This window comes from Dendronephthya gigantea, unplaced genomic scaffold (genome assembly GCF_004324835.1).
Source record: "Dendronephthya gigantea isolate DGI-Jeju-01 unplaced genomic scaffold, DenGig_1.0 000032F, whole genome shotgun sequence".
Classification (NCBI taxonomy): domain Eukaryota; kingdom Metazoa; phylum Cnidaria; class Anthozoa; order Malacalcyonacea; family Nephtheidae; genus Dendronephthya; species Dendronephthya gigantea.
In genome coordinates this window covers 1,322,725-1,342,581 of record NW_021163042.1, presented here as the reverse complement: position 1 = coordinate 1,342,581, position 19,857 = coordinate 1,322,725, and the positions used below count along the sequence as shown (strand labels likewise).

Genomic DNA, 19,857 nt, shown 5'->3' with positions numbered 1-19,857 from the left:
CGAAACGTATTGCGAAACGTATGTCAACCACTGAGCTCATTGATTCCTTTACAATAGACCTTTCCCCTTTTAGCTTTCAAAAGCGCAACTAGTTGATTATCAAGAAACTTCGAGTTGCGATATCGCTCTGCTTAGGAGCGATTTTGTTTGTAAGAAAACCTTCCCGATTCTTTTTGCTTCTTTGTTAACTGACTAAATCGCTCCTGATAATCAACTACCGTCACGCATTGCGCGCTAGAAAGCTAAAAGGGGAAAGGTCCACTGGGAGCCAAACTAGCCAAACCGGACAAAATTAAAATAAATGAAAGTGTAAGGGTTAGTCGAGAACTTTCAAGAACGTTTCAAAATACCATTTCATCAATTCATCTGCTTCTTTTGAATTGTGAGCAATCAGGAAGAGTTTATTTATTCAAGTAGTCACAAAAAAGAAACAGGCGAAATATTTCCCATTTTGCCAAGAAAAAGTGCAACTGTGCAATGACACAATTTTACCTCTCTAAAATCCCCTCCTTTTCCCTACCATCACAAAACCAAATTTCCCCGCATTTTCCCCTACAAACATCATACTTCGGCTCTATTATCACTACCAGCACAGAGTTATTGAATGTCAGAGTTATTTTGCGCTGTCTTTGGTTGCCATTACTGAAAGGTTACAATACATGCGGCAACGCGACGTTTCAAAGGAATATAAATTAAATTCTGAAAGCAAAATTTGGAATCTATGCCTATGGACACCAGGCATTCAAAATGTATCGATCAGTTCTGAATTTTCCTCGATAATTATCCAAAAATGCATGAAAAGGGTTGCGGCAGCAATACTTTAAAAGGGCTACGGCAGCATTTTTTAAACTAAATAATTTCCCTTGCTTGTAAAAACACTATAATGCAAGTCAGTTCGTAAAATAGCACTGCATGATGCTCACGCGAGACAGCTGATCTCAGTTTTACCACACATGAGGTTTTTCTTGTCGTTGCCACAACCTGCGGGAGAAAATGAAAATCCATTCAATATTTCTGTGGTCCAAGATACGCAGTTTTTGTTGCCCATGGTCGTATGATATTCTCAGGCAAATCGTTGCAGGTGCATCAAACAACTATTATTTGAATCATACCGACGAGCACCTTTTTTGCCCTTTCAGTTCAAATGATGACAATTCGAATTATCAGTCGGAAAAAGCAAGCATGTTTGTCACAGAAACATAGCATCCCTTTGACCTTGGCATTGCCACAAAAAGCCTCAACAAATACCGAGCAACAGACACCGGAGCTAGGAGCCTGGGATTTGTGCCGTCAGATTTTGTAAATTCATTGCCTCGCCTTAGCTCCTCCTGATTTCACAAAAGTTATGAATTAATGCAATAACTATACATAGCCATAGGTAAACATGCTTTAGCAACAGCTCATTGCCAATAAATAGACACTGATTGCAGTGATTGCTACTACATTCGAACTAGCTGGTCACGCGGGGGTTGTGTCAACGTTCCAACTCACTTCACATATTCTATCATAATATGTGTGGGAAGGCTATGGGAACGTCATTTCCATAAATTATGAAGAGGTCGGATTTTGCTCTTCGTTAATGATAAGATGCTATACTCTAAATGCTGATAAATTGTATCGTTTTTGTATAAGAATTGTATCGCTCTTTAAGTCATGAAGTAAAAATATATAGCACGAAACCGAATTGATGGTTTGATTTCGTGAGGCAATCAACGACAATTTATATTCATTTTATTCTGGAATAAAATGTTTTAGTTGTGAACACAGTGGGAATCAATACCGCCCCGCTGCGAATGTATGCATACTTTCACTTTGCATGAATTCGGTTGAGTTATACTATTAAATTTAAATCCAAGTTAGTTTTAACTCTAGCAAAAGAGATAAACTTCGAAAAGAGGCTGTCAATGAACATCATATCCCTCTACCAGAACCAACGAGATTGGTATAAATGTCGTTGATTGCCTGAGTGAACAAATTGTATTTTAAACTGGCAGTTTATTAACTCATCTAACAGCAGGGAGCTTGAAGAGAAATTAATGCTCTAAATACCAACACAACCAGAGCTATGTGTTGCTTGTCTCTGGCCGTTCCCTTGTTGGTAATTAAGGGCTGAAGTTTGATACATTTGGTCTTGGAAGGCTTCTAACGGGAATATTTGGGGGGCGTGCATCGATTAGAAAAGGGAAGACTGTCTAAATCGTTACCTATAATTTCTTTGGAGAAATTATACGTCTCAGAATTGAAGGATAAAGACACGCTAATATGGCTTTGTATTACAGACGATCTGCCAGTGTAAGTTTCAAATCACTTTGTAACAATACTAGATTTCTATGGTCCAGAGTGAAACAATTTCCAACTGATCTGTATTTTCGGAACGCGATACAGCTTACAGTTACATGAATACCTCATCAGTAAATAAGAACAACATATAGCCAGTTGTTGTCATGCACCAAACCGTTATGAACGCTGTAAGTTTACACTATAATCTAAGATTCTAGTGTCATTCGAATTAAGTTTTAACTTATGACAGTGACTACTCTAGCTTGTATAGAGTTAATTAAGTTTCTCTTGATTTGGGGCTTAACTTAAGCCTCTTCAACTTTTGTTAGAGGCATGCAGTTAGAGTCACGCTAACTCGGGCTAGATCATGATTATTTCGGTTTGTTAAGTAGAACTATATGTATAATTCCGTGGGGATATACTCGAACCCTTTTTAAGCACAAACTTGCTGTACTGTACGTTCGTTTGTTCGTTCTTTCGACTGGGATGTTTGTGCGATATTCAGTCTTGCGTGAGAGCTTAGACTTAGCCGCATAAATCTCGACTTGATACAGTAATATTATGTAGCTCGAGTATATGAAAGTTAAAACTTATAGAGTTCGAAAAGAAAAAGAAACTGGTTCAGTTGTACTTCAAGTACAGTTGTAGATTTTTTTTAGTTTGGTAATTTTGTTGGAATTTTATTTTTGTCGGTTATGCATGATATACGAAGGATTGTTCTGGTCTAAAATAGAGATGAACTAGTACTCCGAGTTATCCCATAAGTTACCATGGTTTTTTCATATCATGGCTGCAGGGAGTGCATCGAGTTACTCAGATGGGAGTGTATATATACTCTAGGGTAGCTAAAAATAGGTTTACTATACGAGCCATCCGAATTGCGACGTTTAAGCGTCAACTAATAAGCAACTTCGTGCCACACACATTTTTTCAAGGCATTAATTACGAATATATCCGCCATTTGGGGGTACGTACTTTAAAAGGGTATAAACAATTAAAACAATATAAAAACCAATTTTTAACATACCAGTTAAAGAATAAATTTAGCCTAAAATTAAAAATTAAAAAAGTCGCTGTTACTAGGTTATACGTTCACATTCCCCAAAATACTAGCATATTTGCATATTGTGAGAAAGTGACTAACCTGTTTTACAGCTTAGTTTGATGACATTCCTCGAACAGCAGCGGTTCAACCTACGGTGTGCATGGACTGTATTATTTATGAGAATTTTAAACTATAACCACCAGTCCTTCCAATTGGATGGAATTTTTTCTGCAAGACAGCAACCGTGAGGAGAAGGACCAATAATAATAGTATTCCTAATTTGACTGAGCCGTAGAATTTGATTATTCAAACAATGTCAAAAACATTGAATAATGTATGATGCATGCAGTGTTTAATATTCAATGAAGATGTTAATTTCGACGTTCTCTAATGCGCAATAATATATAAAACAACACTATACATAAACTTTCGTATCAAAAGAATTTATTTGCACGCACAGTTGAGATCCTCTTCGAATGGAAATATTAGCAAAAGAGAAACCCTGCTCAGAAGTGATAAGATCCTTAGAACAAACCTCGTTCCGTTGCGATAGGATATAATATATATCACCTATACGTGTCCCCACAACGCAGACTGGGAGGATCCTCTTGCAGAAGCCTCTTACACTACCCAAAGCCACACATGCACGTCTTAGAGTTACTATACTTTCCGGTTAGGCCCTCTTAAAGTTACTATACTCTAAAATTCGTTTTTAGGGAGCAGCGTTTTCCAACTATGCGGCGCAGTTTTTTCAAAGTGGCATACCTCCGTACTATGAACAAACTCCATCTCTACATCGACCACTGCTCTACATGGATAACTCAATTGATCAAATGGTATGTATAACAATTCATACGCGAGTGTTCTTGTCCACTTCATTTAGCGAAAGTGTTTGCTGATGTACAATATCTTGGTATAATTATTTAATAAAATATACATTGTGGTGTTTCGGAATCCGAACGTTTCTTGTAAATGCAATAATATGTATAATAGTATGCATGCAAACAAGTGACAATCGAGAGAACTGGGAGTATTACGGTAGATTCCCCCTTCAAGGAAAATGTGTCTTTTCATGGATGTAAAATGGCTCTTTTAGAATGATATTCAGCTGAGTATAATTATTTGCCTTTTCAATTTCACGGAATAAATGCACGGCCAGCGGCTCTCAGTTGCTTATATATCCTGCCTCGAAACTTGCGACAATCAAATAGAATAATAAAATTTACTAGTATATATTGCTCTTATTCTCTAGTTCCTCATTCCTCGTACACTTTTTAAATGCGTCTGCAACCTCGGCATATATAGGCATTATGCATCCATGCAGAAAATATGTGTGTTCTAAATTCTATATAGTGTTGAGCCGAATCGTTATTACGCTGAGAAAGATACCACTCATGATGCGGTACATAGCTATAATATGCATGTATGCTGCTATAGGCCAAAAAATATACGCGTATATAGACTACCGATAAGCTTGGATGCATTTCAAGTGTTATAATTGCGTTTGAGGTTCAGTAAATCTTCTTCGCAAGATAATCAGTAATCGTCACATTTAAAAACTTATCACTTTCTTCTAGGCTGCTTTGGGGATTTGGAAAACTGTGTTTTCTTTCATGCAGAACGTACAAGCACCACCTCGTTTTCGTTACCAAGGACAATCAAGGGCAAGTACACTTGCGTTATAGCGCTTACATGCACGTTATAACCACCACTTAAAAAATTAAACTCAGGTGATTTCCGCATAGTAAAACTTTTTTGCCAAATTTTTTTTCTTGGCAAACAAAGCTGCACGTAAATAGCCGAGATTATGTGTTAAACTACCCCACATTTTGCTAAAATCAAGTGGTTTGAGCCTCTTCGTTATACATAACCTTTATTGTAGATCATTTTTTTTATTTTTAGCTTGTGTTTAAAGACGCCATAAAAGAAATTCAAGATATTTACCGTTTCGAAAGGGCATCATTTGTACAGTCACGTTTGCTATCATCTGGACCTGGGCCGGACAGCAGCAATTTGGAAAAGGTTCATTTCATTGTTGGGCTTGGAATCATTAGAGAATCGTTGAGGTATACTGACAAACATGGAGACAGAACGGATCTTCTCCAACTTTTTTTGTAGCAATACTTGTTTTATATAATAGAAGCTTTCTTGTAGTAATACCTGTTTTATAATAGGCGCCTTCCTGCGAATCTTCAAGAGATGAAACCTATATTCAGTGCATATTAAATGCAGTCGCATTTCCCTCCCTATAGTAATTTATATGAACTGTAAAAAGGCTGTGTTTTACTTTGCCACTATATAGTCTGCATGTAAATACGACATTTACTTACTCAATATACTAAATTTGACTGCAACATATTCATTTTGGCTACTCTCTGCTAACTTGACAGAAATGAAATTATTTGTCAAATTGTGAAGCAATGCATTGGTAATCCCTCTGAAGTGAGTGTGTCAAGAGGATGGATTCTTCTAGCGTTGACTCTGGGATGTTTTGCACCGTCAGAAAAGGTATACTTTTATTTACCTTCTTATTTTTAGATTGTTGCGAGCAGAGAAAAGGCTAGATGCATACGCGGCAAAAAAAAACGCTAAAGTGGTTCCCAGTTGATGTAAACTGGACTGAACAATGCAGTTATCAAGTTGCAGCAATTGTTTCGCTTCGAAAAATTGCTACAACTTGATAAAAACTATGTTCGTCTGGTGCAACACAACATTGTTCAGTCCTGTTTTATTCAGATTATGTTATAGACTATGTTGGCTTTTCCATTTCAAGTTATTCATTCTAGACAAACATGTAAATTTTATGAATTCCGCATACAAAATTCCATTAAACAGACTGCAGATCCAAAATTGAAAAAGTTGTCCATGCTTGTGTCGACAGTGTCCTCCATGATTGAATCACTTTTTGGCTGTTTACTTTCAATTATATGATATTTAAAACTTTCAGTTGGTGAGATGTCTTGTATCATTTTTCCGAGAAGAAAACACAGACCACAGCAAGTTTTGTGAGCAACTTTTGACAAGAACCCTCAGGAATGGACCAAGAAAGCAACCGCCATCATACATGGAGTTAAAAGTAGGAAATACTATCGATTTACTTGATTTTCATTTTCAAATTTCACGATATTATAAGAATTTCTGTATTCACGGTACTCGATCTTCAGCTGCATAAAGAAAAGCAATTAAAAATTTGTTCTCTTACAGGCTGCAAACACATTACACATGATTCCATTGCCAGTGGCATTCATGGATGGTTCAGTAAAAGACATCGAAGTTGATGCACAAGTAACTGGTAAAGAGATGCGTGCAATAATCGCAAAGAAAATTGGCTTGGCTGATCAATTTGGTTTCTCCATATTTTGTGCCGTTGAAAACAACGTGAGTACACAGTGCCTCTCATGCAGAGGGGGAACGAAAAAAGCAATTTTCCCCTGGCAGAAGGTTCCTTAAGAAAAATGTTGAAGGTGGATGAAGTTACAATACTACATGCAACGTTAACAAAGCCAATGGAAAGAATGGCGGTGAAAAAGTTTTTGCCTCTTTCCTAGCTTTTAAAGCTGCACCGCAACCAAGTACCACAACATCACTTTCCTTATATCCCATTTACACAGGTCAGCAGCATTGGTGCGGGTGGCGAACACGTGATGGATTATGTCTCCCAATGTGAACAATTCCGAAAAGAATCTGGCCACAGCGAGAGATCGCCTGATTGGAAAATCTACTTTGCTAAAGAGTTGTTTGCACCATGGCACGATCCAGCCGAAGACAAGGTCAGCACAGACCTGATTTACTATCAAGTAATCAGAGGAATTAAGCATGGAGAATATAAATGTGAGACGGTAAGAGGACATGAATTGTTAAAGAATTGATAACCGTATTAATACTCCTTTGCATGATTATAACTGCTAGACCTGAGTTTTAGCAATTCTCAGCGAGATGGCTCAGTATCAAATGAATTTGTTTGCTTGAGTTGTGGATTTGTAATGTGTGAGTGTGTGTGTGTGTATGCAATTAAGGCTCAGAGATATTGCATGAATCATTTTGTGGAACTCGTCCATTTTGAGTTAGCCCAGAAAAAACTGCTATGAGAATATTGTTGTTCACTTTTTACTTGAAACCATGCATAAGTATAATTAACTGTTATATTTTTAATATGTTTATGCAGAAACAAGAATTAGCTGAAATAGCTGCGAATGAATATTTCATTACACATGGAAGCCATCTTGATCGAGGACTCTTGATGAGCCTCTTGCCCTCTTACCTGCCAGATAAAGCTCTAGAAGGCGAAGGCACTTTGGATAAATGGGCTGACCTTGTGCAAGACGCGTTTAACCAAGTCAAAGTTAGTATAAAATGGAAACACATTGGCCCAATGAATTAAATCAATACAATTCAACAGCTGCAAAAATTCTGGGAGATGAGATAATTTGAGTAATCGTTTATTTTCTCTTTTGAAGGAATACTATGATAACGAAAGTGACATCAAAATAAAGCAGAACATTGTCAGCTCTGCTCGAATAAAATGGCCATTCGTTTTTTCAAGATCATTTGATGTTCGTCAGGTGTCTGGTCCAGCGCTGCCATCTCGCTCAGTTGTCCTCACAATAACTTGGAAGGGCGTCCACATTTTCGACAACTACGAGAACATCTTAATGTACTTGCGCTATCGAGATATCGTGAAAATCGAGAGTTCTGGAAGGTAAAAATAGGCGGATATTGCTGTAAACCCGTCGAAGACTGCAGAATTCTTATTGCTATGCCATATTAAACTTTTGAAGATATATAAGTTTGTCGTGCTTCCAGAGTATGTGGATAAAAGCATGATTCAAGATTTTTTCAGCACGAAAGGATATTTGAGTGATGGATTTTTTTCCAGGAGTGTTTTATAGAGAGAAAATTTTAAAAGAATAATAGAATAGCTTTTATGCTTGGAACACACAAACGTTTTTTTCCACTATTATGCGCCGCCAATGGTTTGAAAGCAGGATTATCATACTATTTATTACCAATAGTTGTAGAATAGTAATACAATGGCTGGCGTTTTTTCTATCAGCAGGAGGAAGGATGTGTTTGTGTTGTACACCTCCAAGAAGGGGAACTTTGGCTTTTTCTCAGAGCATGCTTCGGCTGTACGAGATATCCTTATGTACATATGGGATGGATTGAAGAGACGTTCCCGATATTGTGTTGCATTGTACGATTACCCTCCAGGTATAGTTTCATGTTATACTATAATTTGCTAAATTTCTGAGAGCAGTTTAAAATCGCAGGCAACTCTATCTGGCGGTGGTGGAACGTTCAAATCATTTTTTTCATTTTAAGCCCAAGTCTCACAGTTGTCATTCCGTCGAGGTGATATAATTGTGATGGATGAAAACTACAATGGTGAAACATTGAATAATACTGGATGGGCATCAGGAACAAACGACCGGACCAAAAAATGGGGAAACTTTACTGCTAAAAGTGTTTACGTAGTTCCTGTTGTGTACGTCCAAAGTCTTTCTAAGCCTGCTGCAAACAAACCTACTCAACGACTATTCATACCACAAACTACTGAAGAACCTGTAAGCATTTCTATGTTCATCTCTTGTCACGACATACAATTCGAAAATCGGGTCTCATTTTAATCTTATATAGATCCGCGTGTATTTGTTTTAAAATTATAATAATTACAAATTGTTATTTATTCCTGAAGTAAACACAGGCACACGCACCTAAGCTGAATGTTTATAATTTAATATTCTTTTTCTTTAAAGACAACAAGCAATAAAGCAGAAATTGATGATCTTATGAGTGCTTTGGAAAACAAAGATGTTAAACTGCGTTCAGTCGAAGGAAAAGTGTGTATACTTATACCTATATATTCTTTATAATATGAACCATGCATGAGCCATTATAATATGATGTTAAACAAAGTCAAAAGATGATACTCTAAGTTCAGTTGAAGGGAAAGGAAGTATATAATATATTATTATTAGTTATGACCCATATAATGGAAGTACTTGTTTCGTCAGAAGAAAAGATTAGTCTAGCCGTTTCCACTAAGTAACCACTAGCTCTAGAATACTATTCGTGAAATATCCACATTTTCAAGGGGAAGAGAGGGGTTCTTTCTGCATGCATAAAGCCATCTTTTAATAAATCTTATTAACGCCTTCCCTAAAATTTACTTTTTGAGTTATGGCTTTTCTCTGAGTTGAAGCTGAGTTATATTCCGCGTATAAATCTCGTAGGGACTACAGAACCGTCTATTTTGAGAGAAAACCCAATAACTAATTTTTATATAGTTAACGTTGTAAATATTCTGAAGAAAAATATATTTTCTGTCTTGCAGGTAGTACAATTAGAAAGTGAACTGAATCAGCTCGGTAGAGAGAAGCAGCAAACTGAGATGACATTGAAATCCGAAAAACAAACTTTTCAATCAACTTTAGAAAGGAAAGAAACGATTCTTGTTAATACCCGGAATGAACTGGAAGATCTTAGGCAATACAATAATCAAGCATCTGCGAAACTGTCCGACATGCAAAAGAATCTTCGAGACCAAGAAGTCGAATTGGAAACGTTACGAAACCAACGGTACACGCAGTTGTCTGAGATCAAAGATAAAGAAAGTGCTCTTTTCACAAATAGAGCCCGGCTTGTGGAACTGGAACGTCAGTTCAACACAGCGAATACCGAGGTTGAAGATCTTCGATCTCGTGTGCAAGAAAAAGAAGAAGAGCTGTTGAAAGTGAGACAAGAGCAACACCAAAATATTCTCTTAATCACTGAAATGGAAGGATCCTTGAATGGCACTCGTAGAGAATTGGAAACCTTTGAAAGGCAACAGTCTGAAGCAGCTATGACCATTAAAGATATGCGAAAAACAATCGACACTCAAGAAGGCTCCATTACCACCTTAAGAAGTGAAAGAGATGCCCACTTTAGCGAGCTTCAAAACAAAGAGATGCTCTTATCCAACACACGTAGTGAATTGATGCGACTGAAAGAGGAAAACAATGATGCAATTATCACAATCCGAGAATTGAAAGAGAAGACACGCGATCAGGAAGAAGAATTGCACATGATGAGATTGCAACGCACTGAGCAGAATAGCGTAACCACAGCGCAAATTCAAGAACTGGAGCGCTCGGTTGAGGAGAAGAATATCAAGATTTCATATCTTATGGAGGAACGAGATAAAAATATTGAAAAACATCGTGAGGAGATTCGTGACCTGGAAAGACGACTAACTGAAATTAGCACACGAAAAGTTGTGGAGATATCCAAGCCCGTGTTTAGGGAAGAGGTTGGTAGATATTCTAGATATTCACGCAGTTGTAAGGATACAAACTACTTTCAGCTTTTTGTAAACTCTTTGCACTTTTAACTCTTTGTAAAACAACTGATGCCGTATATTATGCAAATCAGATACTAGATGTACCTTATTCAATGTTGTCTTAGGTCCGTGTTACGACTCCGACCGTTGTTCATCCTCCAAAAAGCAGAATTTACACCCTGGAAACATACGCAAGAGACAATTTCACCGACAACATGACTTGGGTGCATCAAAAAGTAAGAATATTTTTGCATGGAATCATAGACGAACAAGTCATTATCAATATATCAACTAACTTCAAAATGTTCGTTTCATTTGCCTTTTAGGAACCAATTTCCCAGCCTCTTCACAAGATCTTACTCCGAAATCAGGCGAAAAAGGAAAGAGCAACCGAAACCTTTAAATGTATCCTTTTTTCCCACTGTTTTGCCTATAATTTTTATCTAACTGTATGCGATACGGCGGCTTTTCCGTGACGGGAACAGTAAATTATTTGCAAATACGAGACAGTTGATGATTCTTCTTAATTATATGCCAGTAATATTGATGTATATGGAAGAGATACCAGGAAAAAGAACGTTGTCCAAAATCGAACTGACAGACGAAATATTTGGGCCTGCTTTAGACGATGTGAGTGGAAACGAATTATTTAGTATCTTAAAAAAAAATTATATCATTTTATTAATATTTTGGTAGACAATCAAATTGAAATTTAAACTATTTTCTCGTTATACAGGAACTGATTCGAGATGAAATATACTGTCAGTTAATAAAGCAGTTAACATTTAATTCTAATTGGTACGTGAATTTTGTGACAGGCCGTGCAGCCGTCTACGTATACTTCGTAATTTAGGGCGCATGCGTGCTTTGTGTATTTAGCATTATGTACTATACTTAAAAAACCGGAGAGAGAAATATTTATATAAAATAAAGAATGCGATCTAAGTGCATGAGTTAAACGCGTGAAAAAGAGTCTTGAATAGCCTAAAAAATTCCTATTTGGCGAAGAAAGTTTAAGTCTGAAAAAAACAACGTTAAAGTTTATGGAAATCATTCTCTATCATTACCAAAAAAAGTATTAATTGAAAATACATTCTTGTTGAAAAATTTTCGTAATTTTTTATGCCGTTCTTATTCTTCGCCCTCCAATAGGACAAGTGAGAAGAAATGCTGGGAGTTACTGTGGTTATGCACTGGCTTGTTTGGACCACCAAGGTATGATTTTTAACCAAATACCGCCATATATATATAAGTTTTAGATTTAGTTTTATTCTTTCCGCTTCTTTATCAACCATTTCGGTTACGTTGATGCTAAGGCTCATATTTCAGCTGAGTTGCTTTATATACCATTGTTTTATTCAGCACAAATTGAAGCGACATTGAATTATGAGGCCAAAGTAGAAAATAATAATGGGTATATATAAAGGGGCAGTTATTTTTCTTTCGCGTCATGGACTTCGATAATAAAACGAGACTATATATAAGAATTAAAAATTTCGCTCAGAGACAGCACTACTGTATGTCGCCTGTCATTCTATTCTTCTTGAACATCAAGTAACAAGTTTTACTTATAGTTTGGCCCTCACAAGATATGTGGAACTGTTCTTGAAATCGAGCGGAAAACCACGCGGTAACGAATGTTTGTCACGATTGGAAAGAGTAAACAGGTTGGGAGCAAGACGAGCTCCTCCACATTACATGGAAACTGAAGCAGTTGTTGTATGTACTTAATAAGATGTTGTTATATATGATGCCTATAAATTCTATTTCAATGCACGTTTATCTATATAATAAGTATGGAGGTGAGGGATTCATCAGTTTAAGCGAGCAAAAGAAAGTAAACCACTTAATTAAGTATTTATATATGTATAACTTGCATGGCTTCTAAAATATTCGTGTTAAGAAACTATGTAAAACTTTCCACTCAAAGATCCGAATCCTTAAGAAAGGAAAAAAGATGAATAGAAAACGTAGTCTGACTGGCAAAGGAGTTTCTCTATTTTTCCCTTCCAATTTTTGTTTTATATCTATAAAGACCAACCTAATTGCAATGGTAAAACGAATAAATGTAGGCAATTTTTGCAAGTTAACGGATAGTTGATTTTCTTCACTTTGCAGCGTGAAAACAGTACTTTGTTCCACAAATTCCTTCTGCCCGATGAAAATGAAGTGGTGAGTTATTTGCAGGACCTTAGCTTGCCAACAAGAATTACCTCGGGTGGGGTGCCCCGTGCATGGTTGACACACCATAAATCAATGAAAAAATATGGCCCATGCAAGTTAGAATTATGACATAACACATGACGAATGAGTTGAAAAACACTTCGGGGTGACCATGCATGATATCAAAATGCATGTTATTATAATAAACGACTTACGATAGTCATCTCAACCATCTTTATACCTGTTTAACCTGTCGAGGAACTAGAACCTCACCATATGTTATTAGACAACCATGCTTGCATATATATACCTAAATCCACCGATTTTGAAGAAGGTGGGTCTGTTTAATTTGGATCTATTATGATAATATTTTAGACTGTTGAAGTGGAATCTCTTTCAAAGCCTCCTAGCATTCTCCGAAATATCGCACAAAAGTTGAATTTAAAAACGTCGGAAGGGTTTGGGATTTTCGTTCGCGTTAATCAACAAGGTAAAAATGTCGAACCATAATAACAGACATGCACCATGATATTATCGTTTAATTTAGGACTTATATTTTTTTTTAATAAACGCTTACATATATTCGTTAGTTTTGGGAATGGCTGACACAGAATACTTGTTTGACTTCCTTTGGTTGCTGGCCTCATTAGGTGAGTAATGAGTGTATTGTGGTAACAAATTTCTCAGATTCTCCGCGGCCTCATGCCCAAAATTTATTTGTCAATAAATTTGTCGAAGAACGCTTCCCTTTATTAAACAGTGCTATATATAAATTAACGGTTAACAGATGACTTATTGGACCTTTTTTTCTACAATGTAATTTCACGGAAAGACCGGAATAATTTAGACAACTTTCCCACGTCCATTCAACCGTACATGCTATACGGCAACGGCGCTAAATAATTAGACGGACTAAGTCTATGGCGACGGAAACGTCTAAAGGCGACGTGAAAATGGTGATTAAATTGCGTGGCACGTCCACCTTAAGTAAGATGGGAAATAGTATATACATTACTGCCAATTTCTAAAATATATACAAGCCGAAAAGACATATCATTTTTTTAATCAAACTAGCAACAAACAAACCCAGCCCAAGTGCATGCCGAATGCATGCATGCATGGCTCGTCTGTAATTTAATAATGACTGTGTTATTTGTCAAAAAAATATATGAATAAGAAACTTTAAAAAAACGTTTACACAAATTTGTCATCAAATTTAATGACATCTTAATGAGTGAAATAACTCCCCCGTTATTAAATATGAATGCATGCAGGAAGAAATATTTATCGCATTTGCACTTCAAAAAAATGAGACAAGCCGCTACTAAAAACGCCGACCGTCTCAATTAGTACAACCTCTAATATATGATTATATATCCCAAAAAAGAAGAAGCGGGTTCTTGCGACAATGCAAGTTAAATTCATGAAAGTTTAACGCCCTCAAAATATAGAGAAGAACGTCATTGAAAGCATTACTGTTTATGCTGTTTTTACAAGCTCTCTTCTGGGAGCAACGTTGAATATATTACTCCTCGTGTCTTTGATTACGGATCCTCTGAAGTGCTTCAAGAACTCTGGGATATATCTTGTCATGAATCTTTCAATGTCAGATTTACTAGCGTGTATATTTGCCTTGTTTTTTTTCAAAATCGTCGTTACCACTGGTTGGGATTCTTTTATTGAATGTTTTCTTTTTATTTGTGGAAATGCTTCACATGCCTCAATAGCGTCAATTTCCATCGATCGCTTTGTACTGGTTGCTTATCCTGTGAAACATCGCTATTTGTTCAAGGGCAAGATTATGGGCGTATGGATTCTCGGTATTTGGCTGGGATGCTCGGTGATTCCTATAATAGCACGACTCTTGAGTGATCGCAAAAGGAATGACCTACTTGCAGTCTACTGCTTCGGAGTGCTTGCAATCGTGTTTTCTGCAGTTATGTATGCCAGTACATATACAAAGTTGAGGAAACACTCCAAGAATATGCCTCTGCAATTAAGTTCAATAAAGTGTCGCGCACAAGAAATAAGAGCCCTTAAGGAAAGACAATTTTTGAATACAATTATCGTAATTGCATGTATTGCATTCGTTTGCACCGTGCCTTCCATGATAATCTTTCAGCTTCATGACTCTTTACATTTGGCGAGAGTTTCTCTGCCATTTGAGATATTCTTTGCAATAGTTACGCTTTTCTTTTATATCAACTTTGCCGTTAATCCCTTAATCTATATCATTCGTTTGCCGAACTATCGAAAAACATTCTGCACACTTTATTGCAAAAGACGATCTTGACATCCTAAATCGACATAATTATATGCTTCGAAATATGTAAATATATACACGTGCGTACTATAAATGTTGAATGCTCATATTAATCATAACTGTTTCATTATTATATATAACGCTTTTTAATAATATCCTAATGAATTTTCCCGCCTGTTTAATTTAACGTGTGTGTGGTCGCGTCGTTGTTTCTTCATGCGGTATGAAGAGTTTCCACTGTCTCAATTCCAAAGTCTTGTTTGGACTCGGTTTTTGAAAGCCGTATTGTGACTTTTGAAAAACTTCACACAATAGTTTCTTTATAATTTAGTAACTGTAACGCGGGATAACGCCAGATAATTGAAATGTCGCTAATCCTCATATAGTCATGGTTTGCGAGGTATCTGCATGACTGCACGTTTGGGCGTAAAATATACCACGGTTTTCTGCAGATATCTAGTATTTTATTGTAGATTGAGCATGTATCAGTACTCAGTATTTTGGATGAATGAACGTGCTTTAATTTTCTCTTTTCTTTCAGAGACCCCCCACTTTTGTTTTTATAGTCACATTAATTTCAACAAATATATATCTATCAAGTTACAGTTATATGAAAATATACTACCTATGTCTATCAAAATTAGGGACACCGGATTCACCCAATGGAATAGACTATGAACTGTACGTCACAAAGAAAGTGTGGACCAAAACAGTTGGCGGAGAGGACGTCATTGCCGATCGCATTTTTCACTACCACCAGGTACTATATATGTGTCTGCTAAAAAATATGCATGTTTCACTATATTCAACCCATTAGACATGCTCTTTAATTCTTTTCTATTAGGAGTTGCCGCGGTATATTCTTGGTTATCATAAGTGCTCTTTAAACGAAGCAGTTGAAGTTTCTGGACTTGCATACCGGGTTTATCATGGAGAAGGCGCCCGCCCATCAGACGATTTTCCGTAAGTTCTTGCATTATGCATGGTCTTAAAACGATAGTTAGATAATAAAAGTTCTAGTACTATATACTGTCGTGATCTATTTCTGTACACCGTATACGGACGTACATTCAACGTCTGACGTATTTCTAACATTATTTCTTGAGGAATAAGTTTTTACGCCTAATTTCGCCTGCAGAGATCTTCTGGATGATATTGTTCCCAGGACATTTAGAAACAGTATGAACGAAAGTCAGTGGGTGCAGGTAAACAATATCATGCAATTCAGACCTGGTTTCATTCAGTCGTAATTGTCGAGAAGCATGCAGTCTGTCACACCGATATCAAATAGTTCGGATGGAAATTTGTGGCCTAAACTTCTGTATTTGTTTTTTTCGACTATACACACACGAAGCAATATTCCAATACATCAAGCATCTTGGCATGTTTAACCACTAAATTAAATCCAGCTCTTAATCGGGTAACGACATATTCATATGCAATCAAGCATGCACGGGTAACAAAATCCTTGATCATATATTTTTTATTAAAGAGCATCATGGCTGAACATCGAAAGAGCCCAGGCATGACCAAAGATGAAGCAAAAGTTGCCTTTTTGAAGAAGATGCAATCGTGGCCAACTTTTGGTTCTGTGTTCTTTGAAGCACGGGTATATATAAACTGTTGTTAGACTGTTTTTATAAGCAGTTATTATATTGAAGACAAGCAGTTTTATAAGCAGTTATTATATTTAATGACAAATATATATATTTTAATGTACTCAAGGAAACCAGTTTGAGTGCAAATCTTTCTGAAGGCATGCAATCCCCACGCAGAGATATCTTACTAATCTTACATCTCTTGTTATAACATAATGTGTAGTCACTGAGATAAGTTGTCATTGTATTGTGTTTTGTGTCTTTCTATGTTTAGCAAGAGATAAGCCAGGAATTCCCAGCAGTAGTCTATGTTGCGATCAACAAACAGGGAATTAATGTGATTAACCAAGACACAAAAGTAAGTCAGCACATAGTCACAAAGCACAGTCATTTGGATCGTGGACGTCATCTTAAGGTCTCCATATTAAATACAAATCTTATTTGTGAAGGATGTCTTGAAGAATTATCCGTATAGTCTGATATCGCACTGGCGTAGCGGAGATGAGACTTTTGAAGTGATAATTGGCGGCACTGGCGACGGAAAAAGAATTGTTTTTAGGACACATTTGGTAAGGATACTGCTTGGCAACAAAATAGGTTAATCTATTCTATTCTTATTGTTTAAACTGACTCGCCATGCCATTACATGAAACCTGCCTGGGAAATTGTTCGAATTCTTATATTTCATACCAGATGCTCGGTTCCATAGCTGAGAAAGTGTCGTATCTTTGATTAAATTGTTACACTGCTGAACCTAGTAAAATGTTATATTTCAGGATTACGAAATGGATGATTTGTTGACCTCATATGTTGCTTTCTATTCCGATGAAAAAGAAGCAGAACAGTTGAACGCTTTGTGGTCTCAAACTGTCAGGTACAATATGCGTATTAATCTCGCTCGGGAAGAATAACATTTATTGGAATTCGATATTTGAGAAAGATATTGATCTCATTCTGGGAACTTATAATTTATAAGAATATGGACCGCAAAATGCTGTTTGAATTGTGATTGCAATTGTTCTGTCGTTGGCCTCTCATAATGGGGGTTCCCTTTACCGCTTGTTCACACCAAACATAATTAATCTAGTTCCATTCCATATTACCTGAATCAAGATTTAGTTCCATAAAAAGTTATAAGCGACGATCGTGAACATGCACCAAAGACTCCAAAGTCAAACGATGTAATCATTATAATAGGTATAATAAACGCCCCCCCCCCTGAATTTTTGGAATGACTTGCGTTGTTGAAAATACTACGTAGTGTTATAGACGTTCTGTACTACGGTGTATCGAACTGGTTTGCTGATCAGTTCCAACAATTAAATAGACGAAAATCTTGAAATTCTTGAAAGCGTTGTTAGAGTCCTTATCATTTTTTCCCTTCACTTTCTACTTCTAGGGAGATTCTTCGAAAACAGATCACTTTTCCTCAGGAAAATGGCATCAATTCGGGGCAAAATGCCTACCAACCATAACTGAATTAAAACCAATCAATTGAACTTTTTTCCACGGATATAAAAATGCAAAAATAGTAGCCCGGTCATCGGTATTGAATTAGGAAACGCAGTATAATATAATGTATCTACGCACAAATCGTACTCTATTAGAGAAACCTAAAGGATAAATTGCCCATTGCACTGACGTCATAATCCTTCTAAGTCATTCTTCGGATGCGTCCATGCCTTACTAAAATGAATCAGTTGTTATGCGAACGGCAAATGTTCTTAAACCCATAACGAAGCAATTTTCTTCTGTATTTGACCAAGAATACGTTATTTGCAAAGTTTATATGTAACATTCATTTTTCCTCTGTGACGTCATGTGCGAAGGGTTTATATGAAATTCGCTTTAATAGTATTTTTTCGCGAAAATGCTCGATTTCGCGACCATTTCGCACAATAGTTTTTCAAACGCATTTATGTTGTTGAAGATGCAATTCAATGTTTTGATAAGTATGATTTTCTTAATTTTAGATGCAATTAGATGCAGCACTAAAAAATTTCTGACTACAAGGTAAAAATATGCAATGATAGTAAAAATATTTAAGCACGTCACTTTTCTTGACGAATGTTTAGTTCTTTTCCAATCTTTATATATCTTACCTGTGAGTAATATAGTAACGCTTGAGATATATAACAATATAGTTTTCATATTTTACGGTTTTACTTAATTAATATGGTTAAATTTTAATTGTATTTGCAATCAATAATATACTCATTTAACAATTAATTAATAAAAACATCTGAATAAAAGTTGGTAAGAGATTTGGAGAGACCCATGCTACATTCTCGAAAAGGAATAGTAGAAAGTTTAGAGAGTTTAGAGAGTTTGGGAAATACAACACAACCACTACTGCAACAATGGCAACCACTACCGCAACATACTCATCAACAATGGCATGTTGATTTTTAAGGGGTGTATCCAGACTGATACAAATGTATCAGTAAAGTGGGCGTTACACATGGTAGATTTCTGCCAGATTTTGGACTAAATACACTTTAATTTATAACATAAATATTTATGCTAATATAGATCCTTTGAGAAGGGAATGTATCTCTTAAAGTCATTACACAAAACATTACACATTGTAGAAGCTGTATATTAAATACTACAATAGAGAAGGGAATGTATCTATACCATGGCTGGTACAGGGCAAAAACAATGTTTCAAATTCCAAGCTTCTACATTCATACATATTCTAGAGCCATATTTTGAGGATGTATAACTATAAATATTCAGAAATAATCCAGCATGTGTTCCATATTCGAGGAATTTACTTGAACTTGATGCTGTATTTTTTTTACCAATAACAAACTTTTTAAGATGAATTATTGGGGATGTCACATTTCCCCCATTCCCCCTCAGTTTTGTGATTATTTACCTTGCCATCACTGCAGTTGATAACAGCAGATGCTGCTACCTTGTCCATGTAGCATGTAGTTGGTTCATTAGACTCTCCATGTCTGCCATAATTTGGTTCTGTTGATTGGTCTTCCTCGATCAAACCACTATGTTGGTATACACTATACAGCAACTCCAGTTTAATACTCCACTGTGAGACTAAGAAATTTCCTTGTGTGCACCTCTTCCAATTATGTTGCTTGCATCTATGTACCCTTCACCAAAACTGCCTTATTTTAGTGATGCGTAGTGATGAATGTGTTACTAGCTCCTTAAAACCTCCTTT

The 19,857-nt window shown here is 36.4% G+C and overlaps 1 protein-coding gene across 1 annotated transcript; it reads left to right on the top strand.

Moving 5' to 3' along the window:
* Nucleotides 1–1,834: 1,834 nt before the first annotated feature.
* LOC114524735 (unconventional myosin-VIIa-like) lies at nt 1,835–18,919 on the top strand. The gene is made up of 31 exons (XM_028545902.1): nt 1,835–2,292; nt 4,042–4,161; nt 4,903–4,989; nt 5,228–5,391; nt 5,716–5,833; nt 6,273–6,401; nt 6,530–6,703; nt 6,937–7,164; nt 7,491–7,667; nt 7,783–8,024; nt 8,379–8,536; nt 8,648–8,889; nt 9,082–9,165; nt 9,660–10,616; nt 10,772–10,882; nt 10,973–11,051; nt 11,185–11,276; nt 11,383–11,444; nt 11,799–11,861; nt 12,221–12,365; nt 12,765–12,818; nt 13,185–13,299; nt 13,400–13,459; nt 15,717–15,832; nt 15,917–16,035; nt 16,211–16,277; nt 16,565–16,681; nt 16,945–17,028; nt 17,120–17,239; nt 17,447–17,544; nt 18,070–18,919. Exons 1-31 carry the CDS (start codon nt 2,263–2,265, stop codon nt 18,143–18,145), a joined length of 4,488 nt encoding a protein of 1,495 aa, XP_028401703.1. The 5' UTR covers nt 1,835–2,262; the 3' UTR covers nt 18,146–18,919.
* The last annotated feature ends 938 nt before the right edge of the window (nt 18,920–19,857 follow it).

Bases quoted from the DNA above. Each gene is read 5' to 3' on its own strand.
- LOC114524735 (XM_028545902.1), top strand. From the start codon at position 2,263: ATGGCTTTGTATTACAGACGATCTGCCAGT. The intron at 5,392-5,715 runs GTATACTGACAA...CTAACTTGACAG, and splicing joins ATCATTAGAGAATCGTTGAG to AAATGAAATTATTTGTCAAA. The intron at 10,883-10,972 runs GTAAGAATATTT...TTTGCCTTTTAG, and splicing joins TGACTTGGGTGCATCAAAAA to GAACCAATTTCCCAGCCTCT.